Here is a 15348-nt window from a genome sequence, read left to right on the forward strand (position 1 = left end):
TTCAGGTAGTTGTAGACTGCACTAAGGTCACCTCTGAGCCTCCTCTTCTCCAGGCTAAACACCCCCAGCTCCCTCAGCCGTTCCTCGGAGGTCAGACCCTCCAGACCCTTCACGTTGCAGCATTTCTCCTAAAGCAGACCCCTCTGGAAAGGCCTGAAGGTCTACGTGTGTCCTAGATGCTGCCAACCTTGTACAGTGCTGTTTGCAACTATGTCTTTGCTGACTCCTTTTTTTCCCCGTTTCTCAGTTAAACTTTTACTTTTATTATTGCATATTTGAAAATGTGCTCATCTGCCCATGGCAGCTTATTTGTGATCTCAGCACAGTTTGAAATGAGACATCAAGATGTATAAAGAAAGATATATAAAGCAACGTGAAGACAGCTAGAACAGGCAGTGTCAGCTAGGGATACAAATTATCAGCGTAATTTAATGCTGTAAATCACAAACTCAAGGTTTGTGACTTGAATAATACCAGGCAGATGTCCAGAAATTCAGTTACTTCGCTCTGAAGTGAACTGTGAATCTAAATGTAAATCATGCGTTGTTTTTTCCTTTTTCTAAGTGACTCTAACTGCATTATTCTAAAATTAACTCCTACATTTGTCTGTCTGAGGGCTGGTTTCTATGAGCTCTACTGGTCCTGGGGGAGAAGCAAACGCAGGGACCACAGTCTCGCTCCATGTGCTCTTAGAAACCTGACGGCGCTGAGCTGGGCCGCGGCTTCTATTAGTTACCCCGAAGAACAAAGGAATTCTTCAGATATACTGAATATTAAACTGTTCCTGAAAAGACTTTGAAGACAAATTACTGCGGTAGGCCTGGAAAACATACAGGGAGAGCCTCGGGGATGGGCAGCAGCGAGCGAAGTTCTCTTTGGCAGAGAAGAGGGAGCTTCCCTGGGAAAGGGAGGCTTGAAAAGCAACACGTCGAGGTTTGTGACATGGGGAAGGCAAGCTTGAGTCGTTGTTCATTGCTCTCTCCGTATAAAAACTGAAAGCCACCCCTGAAAACATACAGAAACCAGGGGGTTTGTTTCAGGAGTGTCCAGTCAGATGGGGAAACTCGTTGCTCTAAGGCCAAACATATAAATACATTTTAAAAGAACTGGACAAATTCCTGGAGAACATCCATCGGTGGCTACAGAACATCAGCCCAAACGCAACCCCAGCTCGGAGCCACCCTAAAGCACCGCTGGTGTCCAGAACAGCACCCAGAATAGAAACAAATGTATATGAAAAGCAAGAACCTTTTGGACTAGGCTGGGAGGTGCATCGTGAAGACCAACACAGATACTCAGAGCACGTCTGTGTGGACCCCGCTCCTCGTGCGTGAGCAGCCGGCGGGGAAGAGTCGTGGGGAAGAAGGATTGCAGCCCAGCCCGGCTGGCATCAGATTTGTCACCCTGCACCAAGGAGTAATCTGATGGAACCCATGGATGGTGCTCCTATAAATCTTCCCGGGAGAGGTAACCTGCGGAGAGCGTGCCAAACGCTGGCTGAATGAACTCTGAGATGACGTGAGGGTCACCATGGCAGGGTGTCAGACTGCCTAAAGCCTGGCTCTGGCACCTCTGGGTAAAACTAATCCTCTCAAGTGGTTTTCCAGCAGACCAGATATGGATCCTACCTAAATAAAAGGCTTTCATCGCATCTAACCAGTGCTCCTCCACCTCCCTTGGGGAAGAAAACCATGAGATGTACAGGTTGAGCGAGATGGAGGATCTCAGGCAAGTATTTGACACACGTTATATACAAGATGAAACAAAAAACCTGTGAAAGAGCAATTTTAGTGACTTAAAACCCATTATTAAAAGCTTTTCCAGCCCATCCGGAATAGGCACAATGATGGACAGTTGGTAGCAACAGAGGAATTCAAGGAAAAAAGGGGTAATAGAAGAAACCCTAACAGATTATTTTCATCTGCCTTGCCATTGGACAGATGATATTTTACAAGGGATTAGTCAGAAAAATTGGCTCTGACTGAAGTGTCAACGTAAAGGCTTTAAAATAAACCAATAAAAAGAAAAATAACGGAAGAGCCAAATGATGTTTCTAAGAGCTCTCAAGAAACTCAAACACAAAATTGCCTGACTTCTAACCACGGTGTAAAACTGACTGCTTAGACCAAGCTAGGGCTGAAGTAAGGAAGGGAGAAAATATTAAAACCTGAAAACACAGTTCTGTGGATTCAAAGAGCCTTGGAGATTAAGAAACGATTAAGAGAGATACTCCAAGAGCAGGAATTAATAGTTAGCTTTATAAGGGAGGAGTATCACCAGAAAACTCCCAGTTGCGCAGATGTGTACTGTTCAACTTACTCATACCTGGAAAAAGAGGTGGCGTACGCCGAGGTTGCCATCCACATATAAAAACCACCAGGCAACAAATATGGGGGGGGAAAAAGAGCCATAAATAGGCACAAGCAGGCTCTCAGCTACCTAACAAGCAGTCTGGAAAGAGGAGAAACTCTAGAGGTGCAGAGAGTAATTAGCTGATAACCTGAGCTGATGGTTAAGCAGAAGAAGCAGCCCAAGAAAACCCCAACAAGGAGCAACGAGTTGGGCAAAGAGCAGAGACAACCCAGAAGGCAGTTATGTCCCTCTATGAATTCAGGACACACCCGTTGTTTTGGATATGGAGGACAGAACTGGGAAGTCCATCAAGAAAGAGCATCAAGGTCTACAGAACAGAAGAAGTGAAGTCAGAAAAAGCAGAGGGTGGTGGATTCTCCAGCTTGGAAAAGGGACCACTACAGCAGGGCGTGACGCAGGTGACATACCCAAACAACAGGGCAGAAAGGCTGTCACCTGGTGCTAACAGCTACATGAGAAGGAGGGAGGACCACATCGGGTCTTGAGGGAGCAGAGTCAAAATGAAAGAAGAGGAGCACTGTTTCACAAATGTGTAATGTCACCGTGCCAGGCCAAGCCTCCAGGAAAGGCTGGGTCACTTCAAGGAGAAGAATAAGCTCAAGCTTCCTAAATACTCAGTGCTTCATCCACCACTGGAATGACTGGGAAAGTATCATCTATGCTTGCTTTTTTGTATTCCTCCCAAGGAAACCCTTAGAGTCTTTGCTGGAGCCAGGACTGTTGCATAGATGAGCTTTGGGCCTGAACAAGGACAGATGTTTTCAAGTTCTTATGCAAAACACTGAACAACTTAGTGCAAGGAACGCGATGAAACTCCTCCAAATCTGGGAGGGCACAGTTTATCCAAGACATTTCTGCACTGGGCTTTAATTGAATGAAGTAGCCAAATCCAGACTTCAGGAAAGATTAATTCATTGATGATGGACAAGGGTTTGAGGCAAGAGCAAGGGAACTGAAACTTCCAGGAAAAGAAATTAGAACAGGTCAGCGAAGTCCATCTCCACAGAGCAGGTAGCGAGCGTGCAGCCAGGGGAAGCCGTGCAAGCAGACAGCTTCAGAGAGGATTAGGTGATTGCATGGAGAACAGGTCCATAACTATGTGCTTGAAGAACCAGGCAGGGATGTCCCCTCGAAACTCACTAAGATGACAGCCCACGGGGCAGCATGAAGGGCAGGAGCTGCAGAAATGGCCAGGATCCCATTTTACCACTGATACTAACTAGATGGACCACCCATCCGAAGCAGCAAGGCGCTACTTAGCTACTCATGCTGGTCTTTACTTCCTCAAACTGCTCTAAATGTACTTAGTATTAGACAATACAACTACACCGTCATGGTCTAGTTGACACGGTGGTGTCAGGGCAATGGTTGGACTCGATGAGCCCAGAGGGCTCTTCCAACCTCATTGATTCTGTGATACACACACGTGAGCCTGAACGTTGGCTTCCCCCCTTGAGAAGGCAGGTCTCCACCGCCACGAAGCATCAGCCAACTTTGGCATGATGCAGAAGACAAAGATAACTTGGGAAGAGGATTGTAAAACAGGACTTGAAAACACACCGCCAAAGCTGTCACTTTTACTTAGGAGCTACTCCCCTGCTCACAAGACTATTCATGCACTGAAGACATCGTGAAAGCCTGCAACCTTTTGATGGATTGATTCTAACTCTGCTGAAGAGCGTGTTTATTGTTAGAGTTAATCTCCTCAAACTTTCTCAGCATGTTTCTGCGAAGAACAATTCTGCACTGGAAGGCGAAGGGACAGAATGATGAAGTACAGCCTTTTCACATCCTTCTGGGGGGATTCGGATTGTAAATCTTGGATTATTGAATAAACTTCCAGGAATCTGTATCTCAGCGAGTATAATTATATCTAGTAAAGCATCTAGTGTAACTGATAGGCTGGAGCCTTCTCTTAAGAGAATTCCAGCCAGACTTTTTATAGTTTAAATTCTAGGACAAACTCACGCTGTTCTGATGGAATAGTGCTTTCTGAAACAGCAGACTGGAAATTATGTTTCTATGTTAAGAAGGGTGGAAAAACTTGCACCATCTCGGTATTCACAGCTGATGATCTTCCCAAATTACGAGGAAGTGACATTGCTGGATAAAAGTCATATTCTTCTTATACTGCGTGACAGTTCACCACCCTCCTCTAACTGGAAGCTTAACATTCTTGTAAAACATACAGTGCAGTATTATGTGGCTGCTCTGGTAATAAAATTACTGTGAAACCAGTGCCTCGAGGGGAAATGCACAGAACGTTTCTCCTGGAAAAGCTGCATGTCACAGTGCATAATGTCACACAAACAACGTGTCATTAGAAACACAAGCAGCGAGCGGGATTAATACGCGCGTCAGATGGGATACGATAGACTGGGAGGTTGTAGAGGAGATAGGTTGTAGCAATTAGAGATAGGACAAGAGGACACAGCCTCAAGCTTGGCCAGGGGAGCTTCAGGTTGGACATTAGGAAGCATTTCTTCTCAGCAAGGGTCATTAGCCATTGGAAGGGGCTGCCCAGGGAGGTGGTGGAGTCACCGTCTCTGGAGGGGTTCAAGAAAAGCCTGGCCATGGCACTTAGTGCCCTGGTCTAGTTGCCATGGTGGTGTCAGGGCAACGGTTGGACTCGATGAGCCCAGAGGGCTCTTCCAACCTGACTGACTGACTGATTGACTCGTATAGCAGGTGCTAAAGGTGCTCCATCTCCAGAACAGGTTGCTTAAACATCGCACCGCCTCCGACCTTTGCAAATAAAAAGCCAACGCTTAGCATAAAATTAACCACTGTCCTGGAGTCCCTACAAAGGATTTGCTCCCTGCTGCCTTCCCGAGCTGCACGAGCATTGGGGAACGCAGCCCAAGCCCTGCTCGCTGCGGTCTGTGACACCAACACGCTGCCCGGGGACCGGGCTGGAGGCACGTTGGCTCGCGGCTGGGCCAGCTCCAACGGCTTTCTCGGGACAATCAGGGAAAAGACAGCGCGTGCCCAGACTTCAGGGGAGGTTCACGGGCTTAGGAGGAGAACAGGACTTGCATGGAGATCCAAGAAATACTTTTGGAGCCCTCAGTTCAGCCACAGCCCAACAGCACTGCTTGTTGAGTATTTACAGCTGCTAAAACAAATCTGCATCTTTGTACAGTTGCTCTTCTGATTCACCCACTGGGTTTTTCAGGAGGTGAAACCAGATGAAAGCCTGGCTGCGTTTTTTACACGGGAAGTTCAGGCTCTTCTCTGGGTGGGGACGGGGGCAGGAGGCTGCGTTCGCACTCCAACCTGTTTGCATCCCTCTGCGAGATTCTGCATCCCTAAATGTTATCTGTAAGGCGTCTGACGTGAAGATGGCTGAATTAAACCAGGCTCTGTTAGACTTGGTTGGAGGGAGAAAGCGAGATTTGCCCATGTCACACGCGCAGACGCAGCGATACATCGTAAAGGAAGAACTCTCAATGGAATGGCAAGACTGAGCCCAGAAATGCCCTCCTGAAATGGGATACGTTTTTCTCAGGCAGTGACAAATTCAGAAGAGACTGTATTTAGTTTCTTCTTTGTTCAGAGACCTTGAAAAATATGATGCCCATGTGTTAATGTTTGAACCCGCCCTCCATTCTTACTGCATTAGTCCTGCTCGCAGTCATTCAACACAGAACCACGTGTGTAATCCGAAACATGTGTCCGGCGATGTGTTCCCTATTTACCAATTATTTAATTAGCTTTTATTTGCTCTTTGAGATACAGGCTAAGCAGTATCTTTTTATTTCCTGCAGTATGAACTGGTATTTGCCAAATATTTCAGCATACAGAGGTATGCTCTTAATTTACGGCCTCACTCTCGCCATCGCCGCTTCCCCCCCACCACCACGCGGAAACCCAGCGAAGAACTGAAGGGGATGAGTGTGGTGATGCAGAAGTATCACCTCACACAGCACTGCCGGCGATTAAATCATTAAAGATAATAAAATAAACTTGAAAACCAGGGAGATGAGGCACTTAGCTGGTGCAACGTCTTCCACACAAACCCTGAAGCAAAGCTCTTTGCTGGAATTATATTTAATTCACAAAAAGTAGTAGTAGTAGAGAAATTCATGAGTGATGGAGGTGAAGGTCAACTGTGATGTACTTATTGCCGTGAAATTCTTGCTCTCTCTCTACACCTGCTCAACTAAGCAGCTAATCCTTGGATACACCATCAAATAACCCTCCACCTCGATTCCAGCTCTTTGGTGCTAGCACAGCGCGCTGAAGCAGACGCGAGAGGAGCCAGGAGGAAAGGAAGAGCCTTGGGCAGCAGCCGCCGTGCTCGACCTCAACTCACCCATGATACTGTCCGTCCCGTTGGCAGGGGGTGTGCAAGAAGACGCGCTGTAATGATTTGTGCCACTGCGGTGGAAGGTGGACATCGGAGGAAGACTGGAATTGATGTCTGCTGAGGAGTGTGATGGGTAGCTCTGTGGCAAAAAGGATAAAAAAGGGAAATATTTTAATTATTGAGCCCATGGAAGGCAGCAGGCTGCTCATGTAGGCCCAGTCCCAAGTGCTGTCGGACTTCACCCAACTGAGAAAAGCAGAGTGCTGCCCTAAGACTAAGCAGGGAGTGTATTTTTCTACCCTAACTTGACATCTGGAGGAGACACAGCATACACATATCAGATATGGATAAATATCCACAGTGAACAGCTCATAACTGACGATGGTACCATAATGAGAAGAAATTAAGAAAGGAAAGTTAGGTGATGTATCAAGCAAACCTTTTTTGACAGGGAGAGCTGTGGGCTGGAGGAGAAGCCTTCCAAGGGAAGTTCTAGAAACCCCATACTGCTTTTGACAGGAAAACCAAGAGCTGACTACAAGACACGCACGACTGGTATTACCAAACGTGCCACGTTGGCACCCCACGTAATCAACTGGATCAATTTTCCCTCCCATTGCCGTGCCTGGGCGACGGATGATCGAAAATGCGATGGATCAAGTTCTCCAGACAAGCGTGGGACCAGCATCTGGGCAGCACGCAGTCGACTTTGGGAGCTATATGGCTGGATCAACACCACCCTTCCTTGCTGGGACACAACATTGCTGCGGTCACATGTTTTGCTGAATGTGCATTACTACAAACCTGGCTTACATTAGTGCTGTTTGTCACTGCTGAACAGCCTTTTCTTAAGCTTGTGTGCAGACAGGTCCTAAACATGCCCAGCTTTTATCTCTGTCACAGCATTGCCCCCAGCAGAGGAGAAGGCCTGCAGAAAACCTCTCGGGTTTGGAGACTCTGCTACAAAGCCTCCTTAGAAACATGGATAGCTGGAGACACATGGCAGTACCTGGCCTGGGATCAAGTGGCAGAGCACGATCACCTCTGTGCCCTCTGCCTCCCTAGGTGGGCTGAAGACATCCTTCCCTTCATCCTACTATTTAATTACTTTTACAGGATTTCTTGTAATTAAGTGCCAAGTAACTGAATGCTGTAAAGTTATCTCAAAGAACGTAAACAACACAGCCCAAACCTTTTCTTCTCCATGGAAAAACGACCATCAACTCTGAGGTCTCAATAACATTTCCAGGCTTTGACTCATTATAAACCACTCCAGGACTTCAGCCCCCAACCCAGCTGGTTGGAATGGCAGAGCTGAACAGAATTCTCCTGTGATGGAGAAAGGAGCCAACCACCAGGAAAATGGTCTGAACACCAGTGACTCCATCTCCCCCCCAAATGCCTGTTCCATGACACGTATCGAAGTGCTGGGTTGGGATTTCCTCATTTCTCAGGGGGAGGCATCAAACCGCTACTGCCAGACATTTTAGGAGAAACATGGGATGTGGCTATAGCTTAGAGAACTGTTCGCTGTATTCAATGCATCTATTTGATAAATAGAATGTTAAGGGGATATGCTGACCTCTCACTGATGCTCCAGCAGAAATTATGTGCAGAGTATTTAAGGCATCACTGCCTCCCTCCTGTCCCAGTGTTCCCTAAATACAGACAGCTCTGCCAGGCCAGACATACACAATAAATAATTAATATGAGCATCGCTGGCACTGAGCACCTATAGTTGGACTCGTGTGGTCCTCACTATCTCTGAAATTCAGGATAAATATAATTATACCTACATAGAAAAACATTTTGGGGACTTTAGGTGGAACACCTCTACCCATTGTACACCGCAGAAATATTTTAGCTCTCCATAAAAACGTTACAAAGCCAAGAAATTCAGACTCGAGGTAAACTTAAACGCGGGATGTCTGCAGGCTCTTAAGGCACTGCGCCGTCTTACCTCTCCCCTGAGCTGCTATGATGAAAAGCCACCTAATTCTGATGAATGAGTACCAGTGTGGATAACAAATTAGATTAAATTGCCTTTTAAAAGTTATGCTCCATTTTTATTATATATGCTTGTCGCTTCAGAGCAACGTTACGTTTGCTTAGTGCCGTCATTATGCCTGTTACAAGGACATGATTAAGCAGTTTTTGAGGCAATTTCTTTTGCTTTTGACTTCCTATTAATTTGACATAGCAGCGTGCTAACCTCGTTAAACGGGAGACTTTAAAGATTTGTTTTGCAAATTCCTTCTCAGTTTGCAAGAGCGAGTTTAATTCTTCTTACTCCCCAAAAGATGATTCTGCAAGACTGTACATCAACAGTTCCCTCCCTTAAAACCAGTACTCCTCATTACTCTTCCTTTTTAATGGTCTTTGAGAATGAAAAGTATAGGCACAGAATAGAAAAATATCAGATATTTTGAGAAAATTACTTTACTTTAGCTGTCTGTTCATTTCTTTACATCTTAAAACAAAACCAAAAAACTAAATTGATTTAACCCAGTGTTATTTCTACATAATCAATTCAGCCATGATATGAGGAGAGTCTCCCCTAAGCTGTACTCAGATCAGATTTAATTCCAATTTTATTCTATTCCAATACAATAGATGGAATCAGTCCCAGCAACTTCCTCCTGCTAGGGATCAGGATGTACCGGAGAAAATAAAAAAAACTCGCTTTTTTAAAGCAGCAAATTGATGCTAGATAGTTATCTGTCAACTCAGACAACGAAGGACACTGCCTGCCATAAATTACAGCCACCAATTACAGCACCCATCGGCAGGCAGGCGGCCACGAGACGAGCACAGGGTACAACCATGGGCTCAACCCTCTTCTTGCAACATCAGCTGAAGGAACAGCCCTGTGGGACAATTTTTCTCCTCCTGTTTTCACTTCCCAGTTGCAGTGGGAGAGGTTCCCTTCCCTCAGCAGAGCCTGAACCAAACCTTCAAGGCTGAGGTTTCTCAGCTTCTGCAGAGTTGGGAACGCACAAGGGTGCAAGGAGAACATTTTAGCAGCACAACTCGAAGACACGTCCGTGCCCCTGTGCCAAGCACCGCCCGGTGCTGGCCGTGCCCCCCGCCACGCTCGCCCCCCGTGCCCGTGCCTTACCAAGCGGTCGTGCGGGTGCAGGCTGCAGTAGCTGCTGGACTGGGGGATGTGAGAAGAGTTGCCCAGCATGCCCCCGTAGCCGGGCTGGTTCATCCCGCTGGAGGAGCTCCACGGGTCGCTGCTGTGATGGCCATCTGCAACACAGGAGGGAAACACCGCTGGCACCTGACCCCGCGGGACCGGTGGCTTTGTGCCCCCGCAAACCCCATCCCACCGACCCCAACGGGGTACAAGGCTGAACTGAGCCTGAAGCTGAACTGAGCAATAGTGAGTACTCGTGTCATCCCAGGGAGGTGGTGGAGTCACCATCTCTGAAGGTGTTTAAGAAAATACTGGACATGGCACTTAGTGCCCTGGTCTAGTTGCCATGGTGGTGTAAGGGCAATGGTTGGACTTGATGATCCCAGAGGGCTCTTCCAACCTCACTGATTCTGTGATCCTGCAATGCTTCATTACAGTCACCTCACTTAGGCTTGAAAGTTTCCTGCTGCTTTATTCCTGCTCTGGTACCAAAAACTCAAGTATATAAACTCTGTTATAACAGATTCCATCATAGAACCAGAGACAGAAGTTTGAATATTGAAATGAAATACATGGAAGCCTACAGAACAAGGATGGGCTACCAAGCCTTGGAGAAGCCTCAACTTGGGAAATGATCAGATAATTCCTGAACTTTGAATGTTTCCATATCCTGAAAGTTTTCTGAGTTGTTTTGTTGTCGTTTTTTGTTTGGGTTGGAAGGGACCTTAAAGCCCATCTAGTTCCAACCCCCTGCCACGGGCAGGGACACCTTCCCTCTAGATGAGGTTGCTCAAAGCCTCATCCAACCTGGCCTTAAACTTGTAGGCTTTCTCCTTGGCTTGTGTCTCTGCACCCATTAAGCACAGAATTCATCCTTTGGGTCAGTTCACTGCCGAGGTACGACACGCACTGAAGAGTATAAAAAGGGCTTCCCAAAATTTATCATCAAGTAAAATAGCTGGTTGCCTATTTTGCATTTAACTAGACAGGCTGAAATGGAATTGCAATAATGCGGTGAAAGGTATTTTCTACTGGAAAAAAAAAAAGAAGAAAAAAGTAACTTTTCCATAACTATCAGCAGACCTGAAAGACTGGCACGTGGGCTGGAAAAGTTGTCGGCTTTTTCAAACTACAGGAGTCGGTCTAATAAAAAATTACTACGTCTCACCTACAGCCCTGCCTTATTTATACACTTCAAACACCCCGGCAGCAGCAGCACTTCTAGCAGCACCTTCCCGTGGCTGTTTGAACAGTTATTTAACTCAGATTTATGTCTTCAATACAAATCTGCGAGGAGATAACATTTAAAACCGCGGCACGGCTCAGCGCTACAAAGGGTAAATATTTGCTATCATTAGAAGCCTATTAATCCCCAGCTTTGTACCTCCAGAGGAGTTTCAGAGCAGGTTGCTCTTGGGGTGGTATTTATTCATAGTGGAAGCCAAGAGCACCGTTTTCTTTTCACTCATGGTCCATGGTCGCTCAGGAAGTGGGTCTCATGCAGATCCCCCACCACGGGAGGTGACCAAAGGGGGTCACTGCCTCAAACCATGTCTTCTTCCCTCCTACGAGGACCCACCAGAGCTGGTGGAGGACCCGCAGAACCCCTCCTCACAGCGCTTGAGCCCCAAAACCAGGGCAGGAGGGTGCAGTGGTCCTTCCTGCCCACATCCCTGCCCGCTGCTGCTCCTTTGTCCTTGTGTCTGGAAGCCCAGACATGAGCATCCTCGACTGAAGAGCTGGAGATGTGGCAGAGCTCCGCAGGAGATGGCCAGGTCACCCTGAGCCAGGGAGCTGAGCCATCCCCGGCAACCCCATGACCTCCAGGTGGTGGGGACACCAAAGTGGGTTGGTTGGCTTTTAAGGGTGGGAATTGGAAATGTATATATATGTATATAGAATAAAATCCAATCCCTTGCCCTGCAAACACTTTAATTCAACAGATTTACTTACCCTTTAGTTAGCCTAAAGCAGAGGATACGTAGAAGTGCTTAAAAGCTTCATTATTTTGCCCTAAATGTGGCAAAAGATGAGTACCCTATGTGTGAATCTTTCTAAACTCTGGGCATCTTATTTACTAAGTTATACTGAATTTCATTGTACTTGTCACTGCAAGAAATACAACATGGTAGCAGCGAATACGTGAAAACTCTTAATCCATCCTCAAATGAAACTTTTTAATTTTTTTTTTTATTTTTTTTTTTAATTAAGAAGTTGCTCCAGTTCCATATGCACACAAATAGACATATTTGTAGCACTGTATACTTTACACACGACAAAATCTTGCTCGTTAACATAAAACAATGCACAAAGTGCTTTTAGGATACGCATAATATACGTGCACACGCTGGAAAAAAACCCTTCAAGAACCTCAGGTGATAAGAGGGCGGCAAGTTATTCATTACGTTGCTTCAGTGCAGGATCAAAACAAGATGTGCAGAGGCATAATGGTCAAAGGGAGACGTAGGGGTCTTCATGTTAATTGTAATGTTACAGCCCACAAGATGATATTCCTCGCCTACATATAAACCAAAATACAAACACAGAAAATATATGCAAAAAAAGCTTTCCTTTTGAAAGCAGCGTCTTACCTTGCATGAAGAAGGAGCTAGGAAAAGTGCTGGCTGCTGGTTTTGAGGATGGATAACCTGGTGAGTCCCTATTGTAGTCGGCAGTGCTTGCTGACGGGGCATAAACCTAAGGGAAAAAAAAGACTAATTTAGTATGCCTTTAGCAGGAAGCAGGGAAGAAATATTGAGTTTTTACCTTGCTCGGTATAAATCAGTTCACAACACCACATAATTCTTCTCTCGGAACACAAAACCCCTCAGTATACGTGTGAGTGGAAAATAAATTTTAAGCTTCAAAAGAAACTCCAGCCTGACATTTTCCAGCTTTAAACAAGGGTATTTGCAAGGTATTTGTCAAATGATGTATTTCTGTAAATAAAACGAACAAACAGATGTACATATGTTCTTCCTAGAGCATTACGGAGCTTAAAATAAACAGGAACTTGAAACAATGCTGATTTGCTCGTATGAAAGCACACAGACTTTCCCCACTTTAGAACAAAAGTGAAAGCATTGCAGGGAAGTAAAAAACCTGATTTCCCCAAACTGAAAAAAAAAATTAAAAAAAATTTAGAAAAACAATATTATCAAGAACACTGAAAATTACAACCGTATCTTGGGATATTAAATTCCCATGGATCAAGCCCTTTCCAGAGCAGCTTGAGCAGCCTATTAAAAACCTGGATCTCCACAAGACCACCAACACAGCATGTGTACACATCAGGGGAGAAACTCCTCCCTTCCTAGGACTTATTCTATTTGTCTGTGCAATAAACTTAACTCCATGTGCCAAAACACTCGTTTACTTCTCTTTGCCTCCTAATACACCAGAGCTTTCCGCAACTTGCCTTTTAGAAAATATTTGTTGTATCTCTTGCTTTACTTCAGTTCAACCAGGACAGCTTTAAAAAACAAAACAAACCCCCCCAAAAAATCCTGCAAAATCAATCCGGGCTGAGAAGCGTGATTTATTCTTTGCAGTGCAATTTATTCCCTCTGCCTATACGCTCTCCGTATTGCTCCGCGCTTTGTTTCCGCGCTGGAGGTGCCTCTCTCCAGATGGTCAGGAAGACTGAAGCACTGTCATCTCCTTGATGAAAATGGATACCTTCCTGCCTCCATTTTGAAGCAGGCAGCAGATCACAAAATTGGCAGAGCGCCTGCTCCGACGTTCGCAGGTCACAGCGAAAAGGGAAGAGAAATCCACCAGCGAAGCACGGCCGCCGCGGGGCTGGCGAGAGCCCGGCGTCCCCCAGCCGGGGCAGGGGGAGCAAAGGGCTTCTCCCCTTGGGGAACAAAGACAACTTCTCCGAGATGGAGACCCCGGGTGGGACACAATCAGCAGTGCACGACGCTGCTATCGTAAGAGTGAACTTTCTACTCGTGTGTCTGCATTTAACAGCACTAAAGGCACTGATATCTCTACTACCAGCACCTTCAGCATCGCTGTTTTCTCCCTTTAGGATGCTGAGAGCCATGCAGAAAGCAAGCTGGCATGGGACATCAGCGATGGTTTCAACCTGAGGCTGGGGGGAAAGTCCCTCTTGCCCTCAGCCCCTCCGCATCTGGCCAAGACAAGTGGTGTGACCGAGCTAAGGGAGGGGAGGTCCGGGACACAGGCAAGAGGCGCTTTGAAAATCCTGAGAGATGGGATGAAGGAGGGTTGTGGGAGCCCAAACCTCTGTGCTCTGGTTGGCAGAAGGGTAAGGGGATGCCCCACTCCCAGACACCCCTTCCCGACCCCGCCCTCGCCCACCGCTGCTCCCACAGCGGCTTCAAAAATGCTTCAAACAAGTCCTGCAGTTACCAGAGACCAACCTTACAGAGTCATTCAATCAAACAGGTTGGAAGAGCCCTCTGGGCTCATCGAGTCCAACCATTGCCCTGACACCACCAAGTCAACTAGACCACGGCCGTGACACCACCAAGTCAACTAGACCACGGCCATGACACCACCAAGTCAACTAGACCACGGCCATGACACCACCAAGTCAACTAGACCGTGGCCATGACACCACCAAGTCAACTAGACCATGAATACACATTCACCTCAACCTCACGCCTGGTTTTTCCTCTATTCCTGCAGCCACCCAGCCTAACTGCTTGCAGACATCACTCCGGCTCAACAAAAATCAGTCCCGGAAAGGGCCGACGGAAATTTGGCTTTGCACCTCAGCTGTCTGCAGTACCTGCGGAGCACGAGTTATAAAGGTCTAACAGCTCCCCGTGCGCACTGTAAAGAAAACTAGTATGGATTTTATGCCTCTTGCTGACTTATTCCCTAATTTACGAGTTCATTTTGTTGCTTGTTGTCAAACTCCACCGTACTGTTCTTGTATAGACACCCAACGAAGGCTTTGGCACCCGCGGGTGCTCTCCTGGGCGCGCAGGTGGGCTTGGAGGTCGAGCAGGGAAGGAGAGCAAAGCATCAGGAGGAGCAGGGGAGGGTGGAGGGAGGCTGGCGGTCATGAAATGACGGGAAAACCAGCCAAAATAAATGCCAGCTTACGAAGTGTCATGTAACTGGGTGTAACTCTTCCTCGCTCAAGACAGATACTTGATTTATTCTTCTGTTGGTTTTACAGCTGAATGTTCACACAGTGAGAGCCACTGGGCTGAAGCAAATTAACTCATTTTGCTGTGACAGGCTCAGGCACAGGCAGGATTTGAGGAGATATAAGGTAGCTTTTTAAAAAAAAATCTTATGTCACTTTTTCAACAGAAATATTCGTTATTTTCAGATTTTTGTCGCAGTGGGATTCTCATGTTATCACGACATTCGCCGAGAGCACGCATGGAAATTCCCCTCATGGTAAAATGTGCAGAAGTCGCCAGATTTGTTTCCCTCTGCAGTATTTTCAACAGGCAATAAAGAGCACGTAGGAGACAATTAACTGCATGAACAATATTCTGACTGGCCTCTGTCTTTGTGTCATTCTCCAAAGCAATGTTTAACA

At 46.5% G+C, this 15348-nt stretch overlaps 1 protein-coding gene across 19 annotated transcripts in view; it reads right to left on the bottom strand.

The window, feature by feature from the left end:
- TCF4 (transcription factor 4) overlaps positions 1-15348 on the bottom strand; it is a 189356-nt gene that overhangs the window by 26098 nt on the left and 147910 nt on the right. For all 19 annotated transcript variants that reach the window (XM_068424368.1, XM_068424379.1, XM_068424378.1 and 16 more), the window contains 3 exons: positions 12413-12518; positions 9801-9934; positions 6689-6821 (listed from right to left, as the gene is read on the bottom strand). In XM_068424368.1, the coding sequence (XP_068280469.1) occupies positions 6689-6821; positions 9801-9934; positions 12413-12518 (373 nt within the window). The remainder of the gene's footprint in view (positions 1-6688; positions 6822-9800; positions 9935-12412; positions 12519-15348) is intronic.

The sequence above is a fragment of the Nyctibius grandis genome, assembly GCF_013368605.1.
Source record: "Nyctibius grandis isolate bNycGra1 chromosome W unlocalized genomic scaffold, bNycGra1.pri SUPER_W_unloc_2, whole genome shotgun sequence".
NCBI classification, from domain to species: domain Eukaryota; kingdom Metazoa; phylum Chordata; class Aves; order Nyctibiiformes; family Nyctibiidae; genus Nyctibius; species Nyctibius grandis.